At 54.6% G+C, this 14,969-nt stretch overlaps 2 protein-coding genes across 13 annotated transcripts in view; one reads left to right on the plus strand and one right to left on the minus strand.

Moving 5' to 3' along the window:
* Positions 1-4,709, plus strand: part of MAPT (microtubule associated protein tau) — a 48,186-nt gene extending 43,477 nt beyond the window's left edge. For 8 of the 9 annotated variants that reach the window (XM_026059220.1, XM_026059219.1, XM_026059218.1 and 5 more), the window contains 4 exons: positions 1,040-1,121; positions 1,695-1,807; positions 3,882-4,029; positions 4,619-4,709. In XM_026059220.1, coding sequence (XP_025915005.1) covers positions 1,040-1,121; positions 1,695-1,807; positions 3,882-4,029; positions 4,619-4,623 — 348 coding nt within the window. In that variant the 3' untranslated portion in view covers positions 4,624-4,709. Of the gene's footprint in view, positions 1-638; positions 678-1,039; positions 1,122-1,694; positions 1,808-3,881; positions 4,030-4,618 lie in introns of those variants that run through there. The other variant, XM_026059227.1, reaches the window with a different exon arrangement.
* Positions 4,710-9,879: 5,170 nt separating this feature from the next.
* Positions 9,880-14,969, minus strand: part of KANSL1 (KAT8 regulatory NSL complex subunit 1) — a 108,629-nt gene continuing 103,539 nt past the window's right edge. For all 4 annotated transcript variants that reach the window (XM_026059204.1, XM_026059203.1, XM_026059201.1 and 1 more), the window contains 2 exons: positions 12,580-12,826; positions 9,880-12,088 (listed from right to left, as the gene is read on the minus strand). In XM_026059204.1, coding sequence (XP_025914989.1) covers positions 11,843-12,088; positions 12,580-12,826 — 493 coding nt within the window. In that variant the 3' untranslated portion in view covers positions 9,880-11,842. The remainder of the gene's footprint in view (positions 12,089-12,579; positions 12,827-14,969) is intronic.

The raw sequence follows: 14,969 nt of genomic DNA on the forward strand, positions 1-14,969 counted from the left end.
GCCTGCTCACCTACAGCACTAGCTGATTCACACGCTCAGGTGTGAGTCCAAAACTGGGGTCCAAGGTAACTTTGGGGGATACGGGGATGTTTTTCTCCCCCCTCGTTTCCTGCTCCTGGTGTTGCTGGTGTGTATGTGCTGTGGTTTGCCGTCCCTGGCACGCCTGACGGTGCCAGACCACTCCAGTCGTTGGTGTTTTCCAGTGTGGTGTTTAACTGCTAACGTAACCACTAAACAGCTCCACGTTAACCGTTCCTTGTGTGTGTGTGTCTCGTGTGACCCGGTTCTCGGTGCGCGAGGGGCCGCCGGCTGCCCGGCCCCGTGCCCAGACGCGCTGCAGCACCATGGCAGGTCTTTGAATTTGGTGGTTTAAGTGGAATTGCTGGAGCCCTTATGCAGAGACGTGCTGTGTAAAACAAATAAAAACAGAGTGTAATACCATAAAATACTATTGTGGTTCAGTATGCTGTAATTGCCATTTTAATTTATATTATGTGAACTCCTGCCAGATATTTAGACTTTGCTTTTGCCTTTTTTTTTTTTTTTAACCCTTATTTCCATTACAGCATTTTTCAGAAATGCATATTTTGGTCACTCTTTTAAAGTTCTGTGCACATTGATCATTTCTGTTCTTTCAGTTTTTGTGGACATAAGCTTTATGTTTTACACCAGAAAAGGTATTTATTTTTTACGTTTTCTCTCTGGTATATCTCCTCCTTTTGGATGATGTGTATGCAAATCTTAATTAATTACCACTCCACTTTCTCTCTCACTTAAGCACTTTAAAATTGCCTCTGCTCCCCCCCTCTGTGGAGAGGTGATCTTATGCATGCTGACGTGTTAGAGAGGCTACTGCACACGGGCATTAATGATCTCCCGTTTCTGATGACAGTTTCTTTTGTATTATTAATCTTACTGGGGTGTAAGCTGTCCTTTCCCTCGAATCCAGATCAGGTGCCGGTGGGTGTTGTGCCTCCCCCTCCCCAGGCCGCCCGCGGTGGTAACAAGCTCATTGCCTTCTCCTTTCTCGTACGGACAGGTGCAAATCGTTTACAAGCCGGTCGACCTGAGCCACGTGACGTCCAAATGTGGTTCCCTGGGCAACATCCATCACAAACCAGGTACCGTTCTGCTCTGCAGCATCYGGCGGCACCGGGCGCTAGTCTGCGGGCACTCGCCGCCTGTGTCTCGGAGTGTGGGTGGAGATGGGGTTGGGGTTGTGCAGGGAGCGAGGGGAGACCCTTGGGACGGTGACCAGAGCATCAGAGCGAGCCCTGGAGAGCTGCATGCTGTTCCCAGCTCTGTCACTGCGTGGCCGTCTCCTTTTCGGTTCCCTTGACCACTTGGGCTAGGGGAAAGATCCAGTCTGGTCCGCAGCACTCCCATTTGGGCCAACATGTTGCTGTAAATGGGAAGTATTTAGGAGTATGTGTGGGAACTGCTGGTGTTTGGGAGAATACTGCACTGTATCCTTTGGAAAGTCTGTACTCTGGTTCCCAGTTGCCCTGGCTCCTGTGTTCCCCAGATCACCAAGGGGTCCCTCTCGCTGCTGTTTCCCTGGTGCTGACCCTCTGCTCGGCTTCAGCAGTGCCTCAGTTGAGCAGCCGCGGAGCGCCGGGTCAGCCTCGAGCGCTTCCTCTCCAGCTCGCCCCCGCTGGGGCAGGAGCTAACCCCGTGGTGCTCTTCTCTTCCAGGCGGTGGCCAGGTGGAGGTGAAATCTGAGAAACTGGACTTCAAAGATAAGGTGCAATCAAAAATTGGGTCGTTAGATAACATCAGCCACGTCCCTGGAGGAGGAAATAAAAAGGTAAAGGGGCGCTCGGTCTGGAGCAGGCGTGCTGGTCCTCTGCGAGTGTCCATCTGCCCTGCGAGCGGGCGTGCAAGCAAAGAGCGACTGATAGCTGGACACAGAGAAAGTCCTGCACATCAGGCTCATCTCTAGCGCATGTGTCCTCTCCTCTCTGCTCATCAGGCAGCTCTTCCTCCCCAGTCCTTGAAAYAGTTTGCTGCCCATGTGCTAGTGAGGGGCCGCCTGTGCGCGCTCGTCCTTCAGAGGACAGAAAGTGTCCTGCCCTGAGCGCCCTGCCCAGGGACGGGCTGCTCAGCCTCTGCCCAAAGAGCCGGTTCGTCTCCCTGCCGGTGACTCGCGGCAGGCGGCGAGGGCTCCCGGGCTAYGTTTGCCAACCGAGAGGACATTTGCTGGAACACAGCTGTGGCAGAGCCGCAAGGCTTGCAGTCTCCGTCCTCTTCCTGGCCCGTGGCCATCTGAGTGAGTGTGAATGTGATGTCCTCCCCTTTAGTTTCCTGCTCTTTCTGCTGTTCTCTGAATCTTGTGCAGAAACAGGTTTGTGTTCCCAACCTTTCGTTATAAGGGATGCTGCTCTCTGCATCTGTTTTGCATTGTACATGGCCAGTTACCCCCAACAGTGTGGCGCAAAGCTGGCAGCTCAGGGCACCGCGTAGGCATTGGTTCCCCGGTGAAAGCGGAGCATTAAAGGCTTAGCTTTATTTAGAAAAGGTGACTTTGCAGTGGGCTGTCATTTCAGAAGAAAGGTGATCTCTTCTTACTTCCAGTCTCAGTTTCCCAGCTGAGACTGACTGAGGGCTCTGTGCAGGGAGTGCATGTTTGGGGAATTTAAATTGAAAGACAAAAGCCAATTGGGTAAGGTGAAATCCTGAACTTGGGGTGAGCCATTCCTGCGGAGGCTTCGATGCTGTCTTCACAGTAAGTCTCAGTCAAGTAAAACACCTCTACAACCTCGTTTTAAGGACAGCAGAGCACCTTGCAGGCAGGAGAGATCTGGTAAGCGCAGTGTTGAGACTTCAGCCTGGTGGCGTCCATGGTTGGATTACGCTGGGGAAAGGTGGTTTTTGTCTTGCTTGTTTTTCAAACACCTTTTTCTCAATGGGAGGGGAAAGTTCTGTTTCGGCTCCTGTATTTCAGCACTTTGTTCTTGGCTGCGTTTTCTCTTTGCGCCTCCCAGTTCTTTGCCTCCCAGCGAGCGTGCTGGTCTCTGACCGAGGGATCGCTTGACTTCCTTACCCTTCTCTCGCTGCTGCTACGCATCAGACTGCCCTGTGCTTCCACTGAGCCCATTTTCATCATTTTTATGATGATGATGATGATGATTTCATATCCTGGCACATTCACTGGGCCATAGTTTGAAGAACTTGCCCTTTGGAGGGGGAATTCATTTGCAAGGCTGTGAGCTGACACCAGTATCACCTGCCTCAGCCTTCCCCTGGGGCTGTTGCTTGTATCCTGCCTAAATCCACACCTGAAGGATGTTATCAGTCTAACTTGAGTTCAGGTGCTGCCTCAATTGCTTCCCTTGCCCAGCTTGTTCCTGTTTGCACGTTAGTGCCAGGGACCTTCCTCAGGCATCTCTGCTCCAAGGTGGGATGCTGYGTCTGCAGGGAGGGGACAGTTGTGCCCTGCCAGCCCTCCGTGTAGTGCAGCCGCTGCAGGCTGCTCCTTCCCCAGCCTTTCCCAGGTCCTCGGTCCCCTCCTTGCTCTGTGAAGGATTCAGATTTGGACACACAGTGACTCCGGTTCCCATCTCTGCCTCCCCCCGAGCACTGGCCACAGCTCTCAGGCTGGATTGCGCCCAACTCGGGTGCTGGGTGCTCTAAGTACCTGTGCTGGCGGCATCTGCTCTCCTTTGCTGCCTAGGGAAGCCTTCCTCCCCATCTCCAAAGGCAGTCTTCTCCCTGTGAATCAGTGAATGGGCCTGTTTTTCAGGTCTTTTTCTCCCCAATTTTCTATTATTTCTTTTCTTTTTTTTTTTTCTCCTCTTCTGGTTGACGTTTATTGGATCTGTTTTTYGTTGCTGATGCGTTTTTTGCACCCCACCGCCCTGGGCGGGTTTCTTCACCTGTAGAGAGAGAAAGGCAAGGAAGACAAGACCCGTCCCCAGGCTGCTCGGACCCCGAGCCCAGACCCCGCTGGGCTCCAGTCGCTGGTACTGGAGCCGCCCAGCCCCGCGGAGAGCCAGCTCCCAGCCTTACACTCGGCTGGGGAGGCCACCAGTAAGTAGCAAACCTGATACACTTCTCCTCCCCTCCCCGGCCCTCGCGCTCGCCAGGAGAGAGGGATTTGGCTAACGGGAGCAGCCTGGTGTTCCCAGCTGGGCCGTCGGCGTAAGTGGCAGCCTGAATGAGCCGTATGGGAATTCCCCTGGTAAATCCCTGCCTGGGGAGAGGAAGCAGCCCTGGGCTGTGCCATCAGCCTCGCGCCTGGGACTGCCTGCCTCGCCAGCCCCGGGCACGTGGGAAGGTTTTGACGGCATCCCGCGAGGCCCCGATCCTGCCCTCCCCTCCGGCAGTGCCCGTTCCCGCTGTGGGCTGCTGGAAGGGACGTGCCTGAGGACTGGGGGGGGGCGTCAGGGGGATCGAGGCCGTCGGCACCAGCGCACGGCCGTGGCAGCCCAGTTTCTCCCGCCAGCGCCCAGGGAGGAGGGCTGGACCCCGCGCCTCGGTTGGGGCTCGGGTGCCTCCTCGCTGCCTTCCTCCCGGCCGCACGGCAGCGGGGACCGAGCGGATGGTTTGCAGGTAAAAACACCCTCTCTGGCCGGCTTCCCCCATCCTCCTCGCTCACCGGCCTTCGCTCTCGTTGCAGATTGAGACTCATAAGCTGACCTTCCGCGAGAACGCCAAAGCCAAGACCGACCACGGCGCCGAAATCGTCTACAAGTCCCCCACCATCTCCGGAGATGCCTCCCCACGCCGCCTTAGCAACGTCTCCTCCACCGGCAGCATCAATATGGTGGACTCCCCCCAGCTTGCCACGCTAGCCGACGAAGTGTCCGCTTCGCTGGCCAAGCAGGGCTTGTGATCGGGGCGTTGCGAGCGGAGATGAGAGAAGACAAGGAAAGAAACAAAAGAAACATAATAATCTGGCCTTCTTCCTCTGTTCCTTTTACAGCTGCTTCCCCGTCCCCTAACTGGTTAATGATTTAACCTGCTTTTACTGTTCATTCAGCTCTAGCTCCAGGACTTCAAAAATCAGTGACACTATGAGGTACAAAACCTCCTCTCCCCCTGCTCCTCGGAGCGCGCAGCCCGTGCCTGTCCCCTGCTCCCTCCCCTCGTCCCCCCGCTGTCCCGGCCTTGCCCAGAGCCCGGCTGGTCGTGCGGCCGCTGCCCACCCCGGGGAGAACGCTCCCCAGCGCAGTGCAGCGGGAGGGTGTCATCGGGCAGGGGACGCGACAGCCCCGGAGCCGCAGGGCTGGGACCTTCCCACGCTCGTTAGGGTGACGATGCCCGGGCTGGAGGCCTGGCGCTGCGGTCGGCGCGGGCAGCAGGTGCTGCAGCCAGGGACTGCAGGCAGGCGCCCTCCCCTTAGGCGTTACGTTTGCCTGCTGATTTGGAAGAAACGTTTTGGTTTTTACCTCCGAAAGCCGAGATGTGTATGAAGATAACTGCCAGGTATCCCCTCCCCTGCCTGCCCCGCTCTCAGCTCCGGCAGCTGGAGTACCGGGGGTATCCCGTGGGGAAAGGGGCCCCGTCCGGCCCTTCCCCTCCCCGTGGCTGTGCTGGAACCGCTGAGTGGATGAGTAGAGGCTTTTCCCCCTCCCTTTGGCAGCCCCTCGTGTTGTAGAGTAGATTTGTCTGTATATGCTTGGACCGTGCCAGGGTGATTGTTTCCATAAATGAGCATGTGTTTAAAAAAAATGCTGTAAGTAGTTTTGAGCTGCCCCGTGGGCCACCCCCCACGCTGGCTCTGCCGCAACCCGGCCAGGCCAGCGGGGAGGGCGGGAGGCGAAGCTTTGCTAAGCTCCAGGTCGTGCCCAGACCCGGCGCTGCCGGAGCAGCCCGGCACCGCATGTCTGCTGGGTGCGTGGATGGGAGCAGCGCGGGGTGGGCATGCGGGCTGGGGGGGGGCTGCATGGGGTCTTCCCGGCCCTGCTCCGCTCCCAGCACGGAAGGAGAGGGCCTGGGGCTAGGGGGGGGAGGTTGGGGTTGTGCAGCCAGGTACGAGGGGCACTCACCGCTCCAGCGCTGAGAGATGCCGCCTGCATTTGGGTGCAGCTTGTAACATTTTGGGTTGTGGGGGTTTTTTGGGGTCCTTTTGTTTTGTTTTTCCCTCCCCCCGCAAGGACAGCTCCGAGGTCTGCAGAAGCGGCTGCTCCCTGGCTCTGCTGTTCTTGTGCATTTGGCAGCGGTAGGAGACAAACAGGAGGAAGCGAGGGGAAGGCGCGAGGGAGGTTGTAGCTTTTGGATGGTGGCAGCTCCCCCAGGACCTTTCCCTGCGCTCTGCTGCGGTGTCCTTTCCTTCCTTTGCTGCTTTTGTTGGTGTGGCAACTTAGGGAGCACGACTGGGGGGGGGGGAGGGGTCGGGTCTGCGCTGCGCCCGCCGGCACCCCCGCGAGCCCCCCTTCCTTCAACAACCAAAGAGGCTGAGATGGGACGGGCGCCGCTTGGCGCAGCCTCCCGCCTCCCGCCGGCTCCCTGCGAGGGGAGCGCGGGCAGCAGGAGCAGCGGGGCCGCAGAGGCACCCGCAGGGCTGCGCTGCGAGGAAAGCTGTGCTTTCCAGCCATGGGGATAGTGCTGCAAAACCGGCCTGAGTGGGGCTGCAGGGAGGAAACGGCTGCTGGGGCCTGTGGCGTGGGTCATCCCGGGGCTGCTTAACGCCAGGTGAAAGCCCAGGTTAGTCAGGGCAGTGCAGCATTTCCTCCACGGACAGGATCCACTCCCATCCTTAGGAGAAGGTGACGGACGTGCCCCACTGCTCCGGCCTTCGCGCACCCTGCGCAGACACTGTGGGGTTTTTCTGCAAGGTGCAGGGCTGCTACATTGGTGTGTTGTCTGGGCTTCAGCCAGCCCAAGAAAATGGGTCTGGGACAGGGATGGGGGCTTGGGGGGGGGGGTCCAGCTCCTTTCTCTGCCACCCCAGGGGTTGCTCTGCTGCTGGGGAGAGGCTGGTCCAGCACCAATGCAAGTCGACCAAAAGCCCACTTTCAGCATATCAGTAGCTCCATTTAAATTGACTCTGTGATTGTAAGAATCTGTATTTTAAGTCTGTGACTATCGTTGTATTGATGTAGGATGTAGGAGCCACTGCGATATTTTTGTCCTATGTAAAATGAGCAAGTGGGAGAACCACCAAAAACAACAGTTACCCCTTTTAACCCTTTTCGGCCGCTGCTGCCGGGCAGGGTGGGACAGCTTGTAGCCAACTTGTCCATGTCCTGGACCTGCCCCGACCCAGCCAGGCTCCTCCATGCAGTTCCCGGGGACACCAGCGCCCTGGGCCAGGAGTCGTCCCTAACACACCGCGCGCTCCGATGAACGGCCCCATCCCGCTGCACGCGCATCGCCTCCCTGTCCCACCTGCTGCCCTCCCCACTGCCGTCCTTGCCCTGCGCGGGGCTGCAGGGGGGCGGCGGGGGCCTGGGACAGACCTCTCCTCCGCGGTGGCTCCTGCCGACCCCTTCCAGCAGCCCCAGCCTGCCTCTGCCCAAGCCACATCCCAGCCCTGAGCCCCCGTTCAGACCCAGGCCTGAGGTTTAGCATTACCAGCCGGACAGGCTGACCCGTGGCTTCTCCTTTACTCCACACACATCTTGGTCTGAAAAGGGTTAAAACTGGCACTGATTCCAAACCATGTTTCTGAAACTCAAAAATCCGCGTGTTAAATGAACTTCAAGTGTCAGACTAACACTGGTGTTTGCAGTCCCGTATTCCCTGTCAGTGCGCTGGGGAGGGGAGGGAAGGTTTGATCTCAGTATATCATTCTAGCTTAGCTTCCTGTCTGTGAATGTCCATAGTGTATTGTGCGTTTTAACAACTGGTTTACACTGTTGCCGTAAAAGTGAATTTGGAAATAAAGTCATTACTACAATAAAAGCTGCCTCTTTTGCATGAGGAAGGAAGCATGGAAACGTCTGGGGTGGGTACGAGATGTGAGCTTGAAACAAGCACCTTGCATTTCCTCTCAAAATGTGTGCTCAGATTTGGGTTTGACGCTATCCTAGAGTGCTGCTGAAGACAGGAGCCTAAATGCATTTTGTCCCTAGCCCAGAGCAGCAAGGTACTCGCAAAACCTCACCTTGGGACAGCAGCGTCCTCTGCTGAGGTCCTCTCCTCTCGCTCCTTCGAAGGGGGCACGCAGCTGCGGGCAAAGCCACCTTCGCCACGTCAGCACCACTGGGCTGGGGGCTGTGCGGTGAAGCTGGCACTGGGACTAGCTGCTAGAGCGTGCTAAAGGCAAAGGGACATCTTTCTTTTAGAAAGCGCTTTTATACTGACCCCCACCACAGCTGAGGCGATGCAGCTCAACACGCCGCCCCTTCACTGCCACGCGTGGGGAGGCCACAGGTCTTCCGGCAGCAAACTCGAGCGCAGGTGGCGAACGCAGGACATCAGCTTTCTGCTAGAGAGGAGGTGGTTAGTTTGCACTGGGCAAATGAACAATAATAACGCATTTCTTTTTCACTTTTTTTTTTTTTTTTTTTTTTTTGGTCTGCTACAAGTGAGCCAAACCCCTCAGAGCAGTTTTGGGTTAAACTTCCAGCCTCTGTGGAGCTGAAGTCTCCCTCACTCAACTGCCCTCAGCTGCCACAAGAGTCCTGGTTGAAGGTTAATCTCATAGGGGAAAACACTGTCACGCCTTTACCAAGAACAACCTCGCTTGCTGCATGTCAAAATGTGCCAGTCCAGTCTTGCAACACCCGGACACGCCAAGAGCCGCCACCTCCGTCCCCCCGCAGCGCTCCTGCCCCCAGCGCAGGAAGGAGCAAGGCTCGACCCTCCGGGGGCCGAGAGAGGCCGGTCAGAGCAAAGGCCCTGCAGCCAGGAAGCCCAAGTTTTATTTCTGGCTTTTGTTGACTCATTGTACGAACACGGACAGGACATTTCCTCAGCTGTAAAGGGAGCCTAAATACAGCTCTACCCCATAGGCACAGATTAACACTGGGGTTTTTCAGAGCAAACCTCAGAGACAGCTCCACATCTACAGTGACTCCCTTATTCCCCTTTCAGTAATCCCAGCCCCATCCGATCCATCGCATTTTTAGCTTTTGCAGCTCGAGATCCTGCAGTTACCAAGCACTTTAGAAGCCCCAAAGCAGCACTAAAGGGCCCTTTGACTGCTGCACACCTTCCGAAGGACAGAGCCGCTTTGTGCGACTCCGAACACCCAGAGGAGCTTTCCTGCCCACAGCCAGCCCGGCACAGCTGCTCGCGCCACTGCAGGCCACCACGGCTTGCTTTTCTGATTGGATTTTTCCTCTTCTGTTAATTACTTGTAAATAAACCGGTGATGTACAGGTTGCTGCCTCCTACTTCTTTGATCATCTGGCTAATATTCAGCCAACAGCTTCCTGTTTTCCATGCACATGGATAACAAGGAACAAAGTATAGTCTCTTATCTTGGAAATTAAGAACATCCAAGGAAGTCGCCTCCCACCACCCACCTCTTACAAACAACATTCAAGTTCCACAGCAAAACCCGCTGCGAGTGCCGCGACGGAGACCGACTATTTGTGCAAATCCCACGATAGGGATTCGTGAGCAGCAACCAGCCCCCCCAAACCCCCCAAACGAGAGAAGCCTCCTCGCCCACCCCCAGTTCGACTGACTCACGGACGCGAGGCCGAACTCGGGTTGCGTGAGCTCTTCAAGGGAAGCACCACCGAGCCCCAGGCTGGTTTGATCACACGTATATCACAGCGCGACGCCTAAAGCTAGAGATCGCGCGGAACAATTCCGCTTTTCAGTAATTGACAGTAACTGCTAGAAACTAATGTCATAAAAAAGGGGCCATTCAGTCGAGCGGTCGTAGGGGAGAGCTGATCTGCCAGAGCAGCGTGAGCAACGCTCGAGGGCTGGTTCCGCTTGCCCGACCCAGTGTTTCACAAACACACTTTGCGTACAATATTCTGTTTTAATTTTTTTTTTAATCTTTTCTTATTTTTTTTATAAGCACATTTGTGCTTGGCCAACAGAATCAAGACATTAACAAAGATCAGCTTCTCGGAAGAAAAGCATTTCTATATAACAAGGACATTACACAGCTCAAAGCAGGAAAAGAAAATATTTACAAAATACAAGGTGTTTTTTTTGTGGTTTTTATAATGCTAAAAGGGTTATTCAGAATTTTCAACCTTATAAATAGAAAAGCACTTATGCAGAGGGATATGGTAGCATTGTTTTTTTTTTTTAAGAAATGATGACAAATCCTTTAAACTAGAACAGAACCAAAAACACTAGATAATGTTGAAAATTGTGAAAACCCCAACCATTAAGCAGTTTAGCTACTATTTCTTTACGATTACAAAATGGAAAAAAAAATATGTCCTTTGTATTTTTTTTCCTTTTTTGGTGATGTGATTATACATAAGACAGGCACAATGCTAGCAACAGGACAGGGACCAATAGCCACACCGTCAGGATCGGAAAGCGTTACGGATGGGAACGGTGTGCGGGATCCGGGAGTCGCTGCGGGTGCACGGGGCAGGGCAGGGCGGGAGGGAAAGGAGGAACAACAGCAAAGGTGGTTTCAAAATAAAATACCTGTCAGGAGGTGGCATGTCGGACCAAAGACTCGGAAATGAAACAGAATCGACACCTGTTTGCGGACCGTGCGTGGAAGTGGAGCTAAGCAGTGGTGACAGATCCCGATTCTCCCCCGGCACGCCAGCGCCGGCCGCGCGCAGCACCCACGCTTGCCGTTCTTCCCTCTTTTTTTTTCCCTCCCCTTTTTTGAGACCAAACCAACCTAGAGAAGCCGCACCAGCGCCTCGGCCTTGCAACCCAGACTTGCTCCGTCCCGGGCAGGGGGACGCTTCCTCCCAACGCCCAAGCGTCCCTCTCCGGGGGACGCTCGCCACTCGCAACGGCTCCTCGGCGGCAGCAGCCCCGAGCTGACCCGGCCTGAGCTCTCAAACCCTACGGGGCGACGCGAAGGCAAAGCTCAAGTGTCAGCGACAGACCCGCGGCTCCCAGCTGAGAGCTGCCGCTGGCCTCGCGACAAGCCGCGTCCCCCAAACGAGTCCTTAAGCGCATCCGTGGAATTTCTGCTCCCGCTTGAAGCGTCCGACCACACCGGGCTGGCGACTCTCCCCTCCCTGCCTTCGACCCAGGCTAGAAACGCGAGGTGGGAACAAGACTGCTTCCGAAACCCCGCTCCTCCCACGCGGAGCTGTGCGTCAAGCGGCTAGAAAGGGTCCTGCCTTTTCCCCGAGGGACAGGGCAGCCAGACCCGGGCGCAGCAAGCGGCTGCTCCGAAACCGGGAGAGGAGGAGGAAGAGGGAAGAGGTGGCAGGCGGCACGGCGGCGCCGTGCAGCCAGGGCAGAGTCACCCCTCGGGATACCTGGAACTACAACCTAGGGAAGGAAAACGCCGGCGGGCGGCAGTGCAGGGTGGGCCCTCTGCACGTGAGGACAGACAGACAGCTAGTGAAGGTTGCAATCCCAAGACATCACTTTTCACCACTAATTTCACTCCACTAAAACCTTTCAGGGAGGGGGTAGAGGGTTAAGAGAAAAAGACACCCTTTTGCTTGAGAAAAACTATCCCCGAAGTCTGCTAGTCAGCTAAATCCTGTGCTCTAGTTTTATACACCTAAGAGGGGAGGGGAGGAGAAGAGGGAGGGGGCCTGGTGGGCTGCTCCCCTCCCAAGGCTTCACTCCGCTGGGAGGAATCTGGGGGCTCTCATTTTGTGTGACAAGGAAACATGGAAAAAAACAAAAACAAAAAACAGTTTCTAAACTCCTTAAATTCACTAAAAACTGTGAAAATTCCCGGCAGGATGTTTGAATATCAAACGCAGATTTTGGAAGCTTTAATGCCAAGAGTTAGTTCTGTGTGTTGGTTTTGCTCCTGTCTTCCCGTACGTCTCTATCTGTGCGCTGGCCGCTGGACTGCTGCGGAGGAAGAGGAAGAGGGGGCCGCCAGGGGGGTCCGGCTCTTGAGGCTGGCCGCGGTGGACAAAGCGGAAGTGCCGTCGGTCTCCCGGGAGGATTTACTGCCTGACGTGCGCCGGGTGCAGCGCGACGACCGGTCTTGGGGGTCGGATTGGTCCTCGCACTCTGTCCTGGGATCGTACGACAGTGGGAAGGTGCGTCGCTCCCAGGGCTGTACAGCCTAAAGGGAAGAGATACCGGGCTATGGAATATCCTCCGGAAAAGCTCTTCTGCTCCCCTTTCACGCGCGAGTCCGGCTGCCCGCAGCAGCGGTCGGAGCAGGAACTCTGCTGCGCTGCGCCAGCCACGCGCTTAGCCTAGCATCGCTAACAGAGCATGAAGCAGGATCTTTAGCACACGCGGCGAAGACACGGCAGCCTCCAAACTGAACCAGCCACTGGAAAAACATCCTGCTGCAACGCTGAGCGACACTGCGCTCGCCAGCCCATCCGGCCGAGCGTCTGGACTGAATTTCCCACATGGAGATTTCCAAGCTGCTTCCCCACAGCAAGAGGAATAAAACACTGAAGTTTGAGCATCGGATTTAGCTTTACAAATCGGCGGCAGCCGCCGCAGTAACCGCGGCACAACGACATGCAACGCTTGGGACCTTCCTGCCAGCCACAAGGAACAAAATTAGAGCCAAGAGCCAAAGTCAGAGCGAGCACCCACCTGTTCGTCAAGGCCGGCCTCGGGCGTGGAGCAGCGGGTGTCCTCGCTGGACAGAAGCCGCATGGAGTCACGGGACAAGGGGGTGAGGGGGGCAGAGAGCAGTTCGGGGCTGATGGGACTGCGCGGGGAGTAGGTGTGGGACAGCTCCGCGTGGGAGTGGCAGTTGCCCACGTCAGGGGATGCTGGCTGGGGAGTCGAGGGGTTCCCCAGCTGAGGGGTTGTCCGTCCGTCTGTCGATCTGTAAGACCTGAGATAGGAACATATTCAAGAGTCTGACCGCGAAGCCAGCACCGTTACAGGGGTCAGCTCTGTGAAAAGATCACCCACTGCCACCCGACTTCAATCCCTTCCACCACCCCCTCGAGAGGACCCGCACAGCGGAGGACGCTGGAGGAATTCAGCATGCACAAACAGGGAACTTCTCAGGCCAGAGTTTAAACTCATCCAGGCTCATCTGTGTCCCATCACCACCGTCCTGATGCACCGCAACACTGACGCTGCTCTCCTAAGGATACATGTCCCACACACATCTCCTACGCTCTAAGTGCTGCAGAAATACAGCAATGAGAAATGATCCCATGAAATCACTTAAAAATCAGTTTCTCCAAGCATTTGCATCATCCATGCGCCATGTGATGCCAGGAAGCTAGTAAGTAACACTGAAAATACAGCAAGTTCAATAGTTGGGTGTAGCAGGAGCACTGCAAAACCCCTAGACTTTAGAAGATTAAAACCCCAAATTAAGAAAGTTTGAGTATCCACATAGATTCTCAGATGACAGGCCTGCAGGCTGCAAACAGAAAAACCTAAACAAAATCTCCAAACCTTTATGTATCTCTTCAACATGAACTTCAACAGCAAGTGGCAATCAAGGTCTGCCAAAGATCACATTCCAAAATCTGCCTGGGCCAAAATGTTCATCAGAACGTGGAAACCCAGCCACAATTAGACTAATAAAATAGCTACACCTACAGCAGCCTATATGTAGACACGATGTGTTGAGTCAAGATGCAATTTAAAAACTGCCACAGAAGAAAAACACTCTGTTAGATATCTAAGAGGCAGGAAGACCGTAAGATGATCAGCAGATCTTCCAAAGCAGGTCATAAAGAGATTGACATTGCAGGGAAACTAAATGGAGCCCAGTCTTTACTGGTATTACCTGGCCCTGGTACTCCACAGGCAGCGAGGAGAAAAGTCCTAGCTAAGTCACAATTGTCAAGCAGAAGTTACCAGGTTATGAGAGGCTCCAAACACAGCAAACACCATCCTGGGTTACACCAAGAGGAACATGGCCAGCAGAGCAGGGGGGGTTATAACCTCTTCTCCTCTCTGGAGAGGAGCTGCACGGGGAATCCTGAGCCCAGCTCTGAATCCCCGGTTCAGAGGGATGCAGGGACACTTGAAAGGATCCAGCAAGAGTTTCCAGGATTGTCGGGGAAGTGAAGGGAGCTGGGATGGTTCATTCTGGCAAACAGGCTAAGACAGGACCTGATCGCTGCCTAGAAAGGCAGTCAGAGACAACAGTACCAAACTCTTTTCAGTAGCAGCAGGAAAAAACCTTTCCAGGAAGGAGGGACTGTCCTGTGACAGGTCAACAGAGAGGTGGGAGGGATCTCCATCCTTGCAAGTGTTCAAGCCAAGGCCAGATAAAGCCACGGCCAACCTGATCTTCTGCTGGTGATGGCCTTGCTTAAGTACTAGAGACCTCCAGAGGTCCCTTCCCACCAGCATTTCTATGCCTGTGAGATGAAGGCTGAATTCACCTTGATGACCAAGGACCTCACTGTAGCATCTTTCACCAGCTTCCTTACAAGAGGTCTTTAGAGAAATGAAGTCACAGTAAAATACCATTGGATGTGAGAAACTGGCTAAAGATGTTTGCAGAGAAACACCAAAACATTCCTTTCTCAACCAGCACTGAGAAATTTATTTGTATGGACTGATGAAACCCACTGATACCAACATTTATGTGGACTCGAAAGGATCGGGAATTTCTGACCGTGAAACAACCAAGACAGCAGCAGATGACATGGAATTTGACAAATGCTAGTTTTGCATTTGCAAAAATTCTTGCAGAAGCCCTGCACTATCTCACACACCTGACTGGGCCTAAACTGACCACAGCTAAACTGAAGAGACGGGTGCATGTTCGCACAAGGTTCAGCAAGAACTTCTGCCCAAGTGTGGAGTGGTTCAAAAACAAATAAAGCATTAGAAGTGAAATGGGAAACAGTGAACCTCCTCTTACGCAGCTTTATGAAATCAACAGCTGGAAATTGTGTGCAGTTCTAGACACCCACTCACAAAAAGACACTGTAGAGAGAGAATCAAGTGTCAAGTGATCAGAGGAATGGAAGGACATTTATATAAACGGAACTGAAAAAAGA

The sequence above is a fragment of the Apteryx rowi genome, unplaced genomic scaffold (assembly GCF_003343035.1).
Source record: "Apteryx rowi isolate R43461 unplaced genomic scaffold, aptRow1 scaffold_154, whole genome shotgun sequence".
Taxonomy (NCBI): domain Eukaryota; kingdom Metazoa; phylum Chordata; class Aves; order Apterygiformes; family Apterygidae; genus Apteryx; species Apteryx rowi.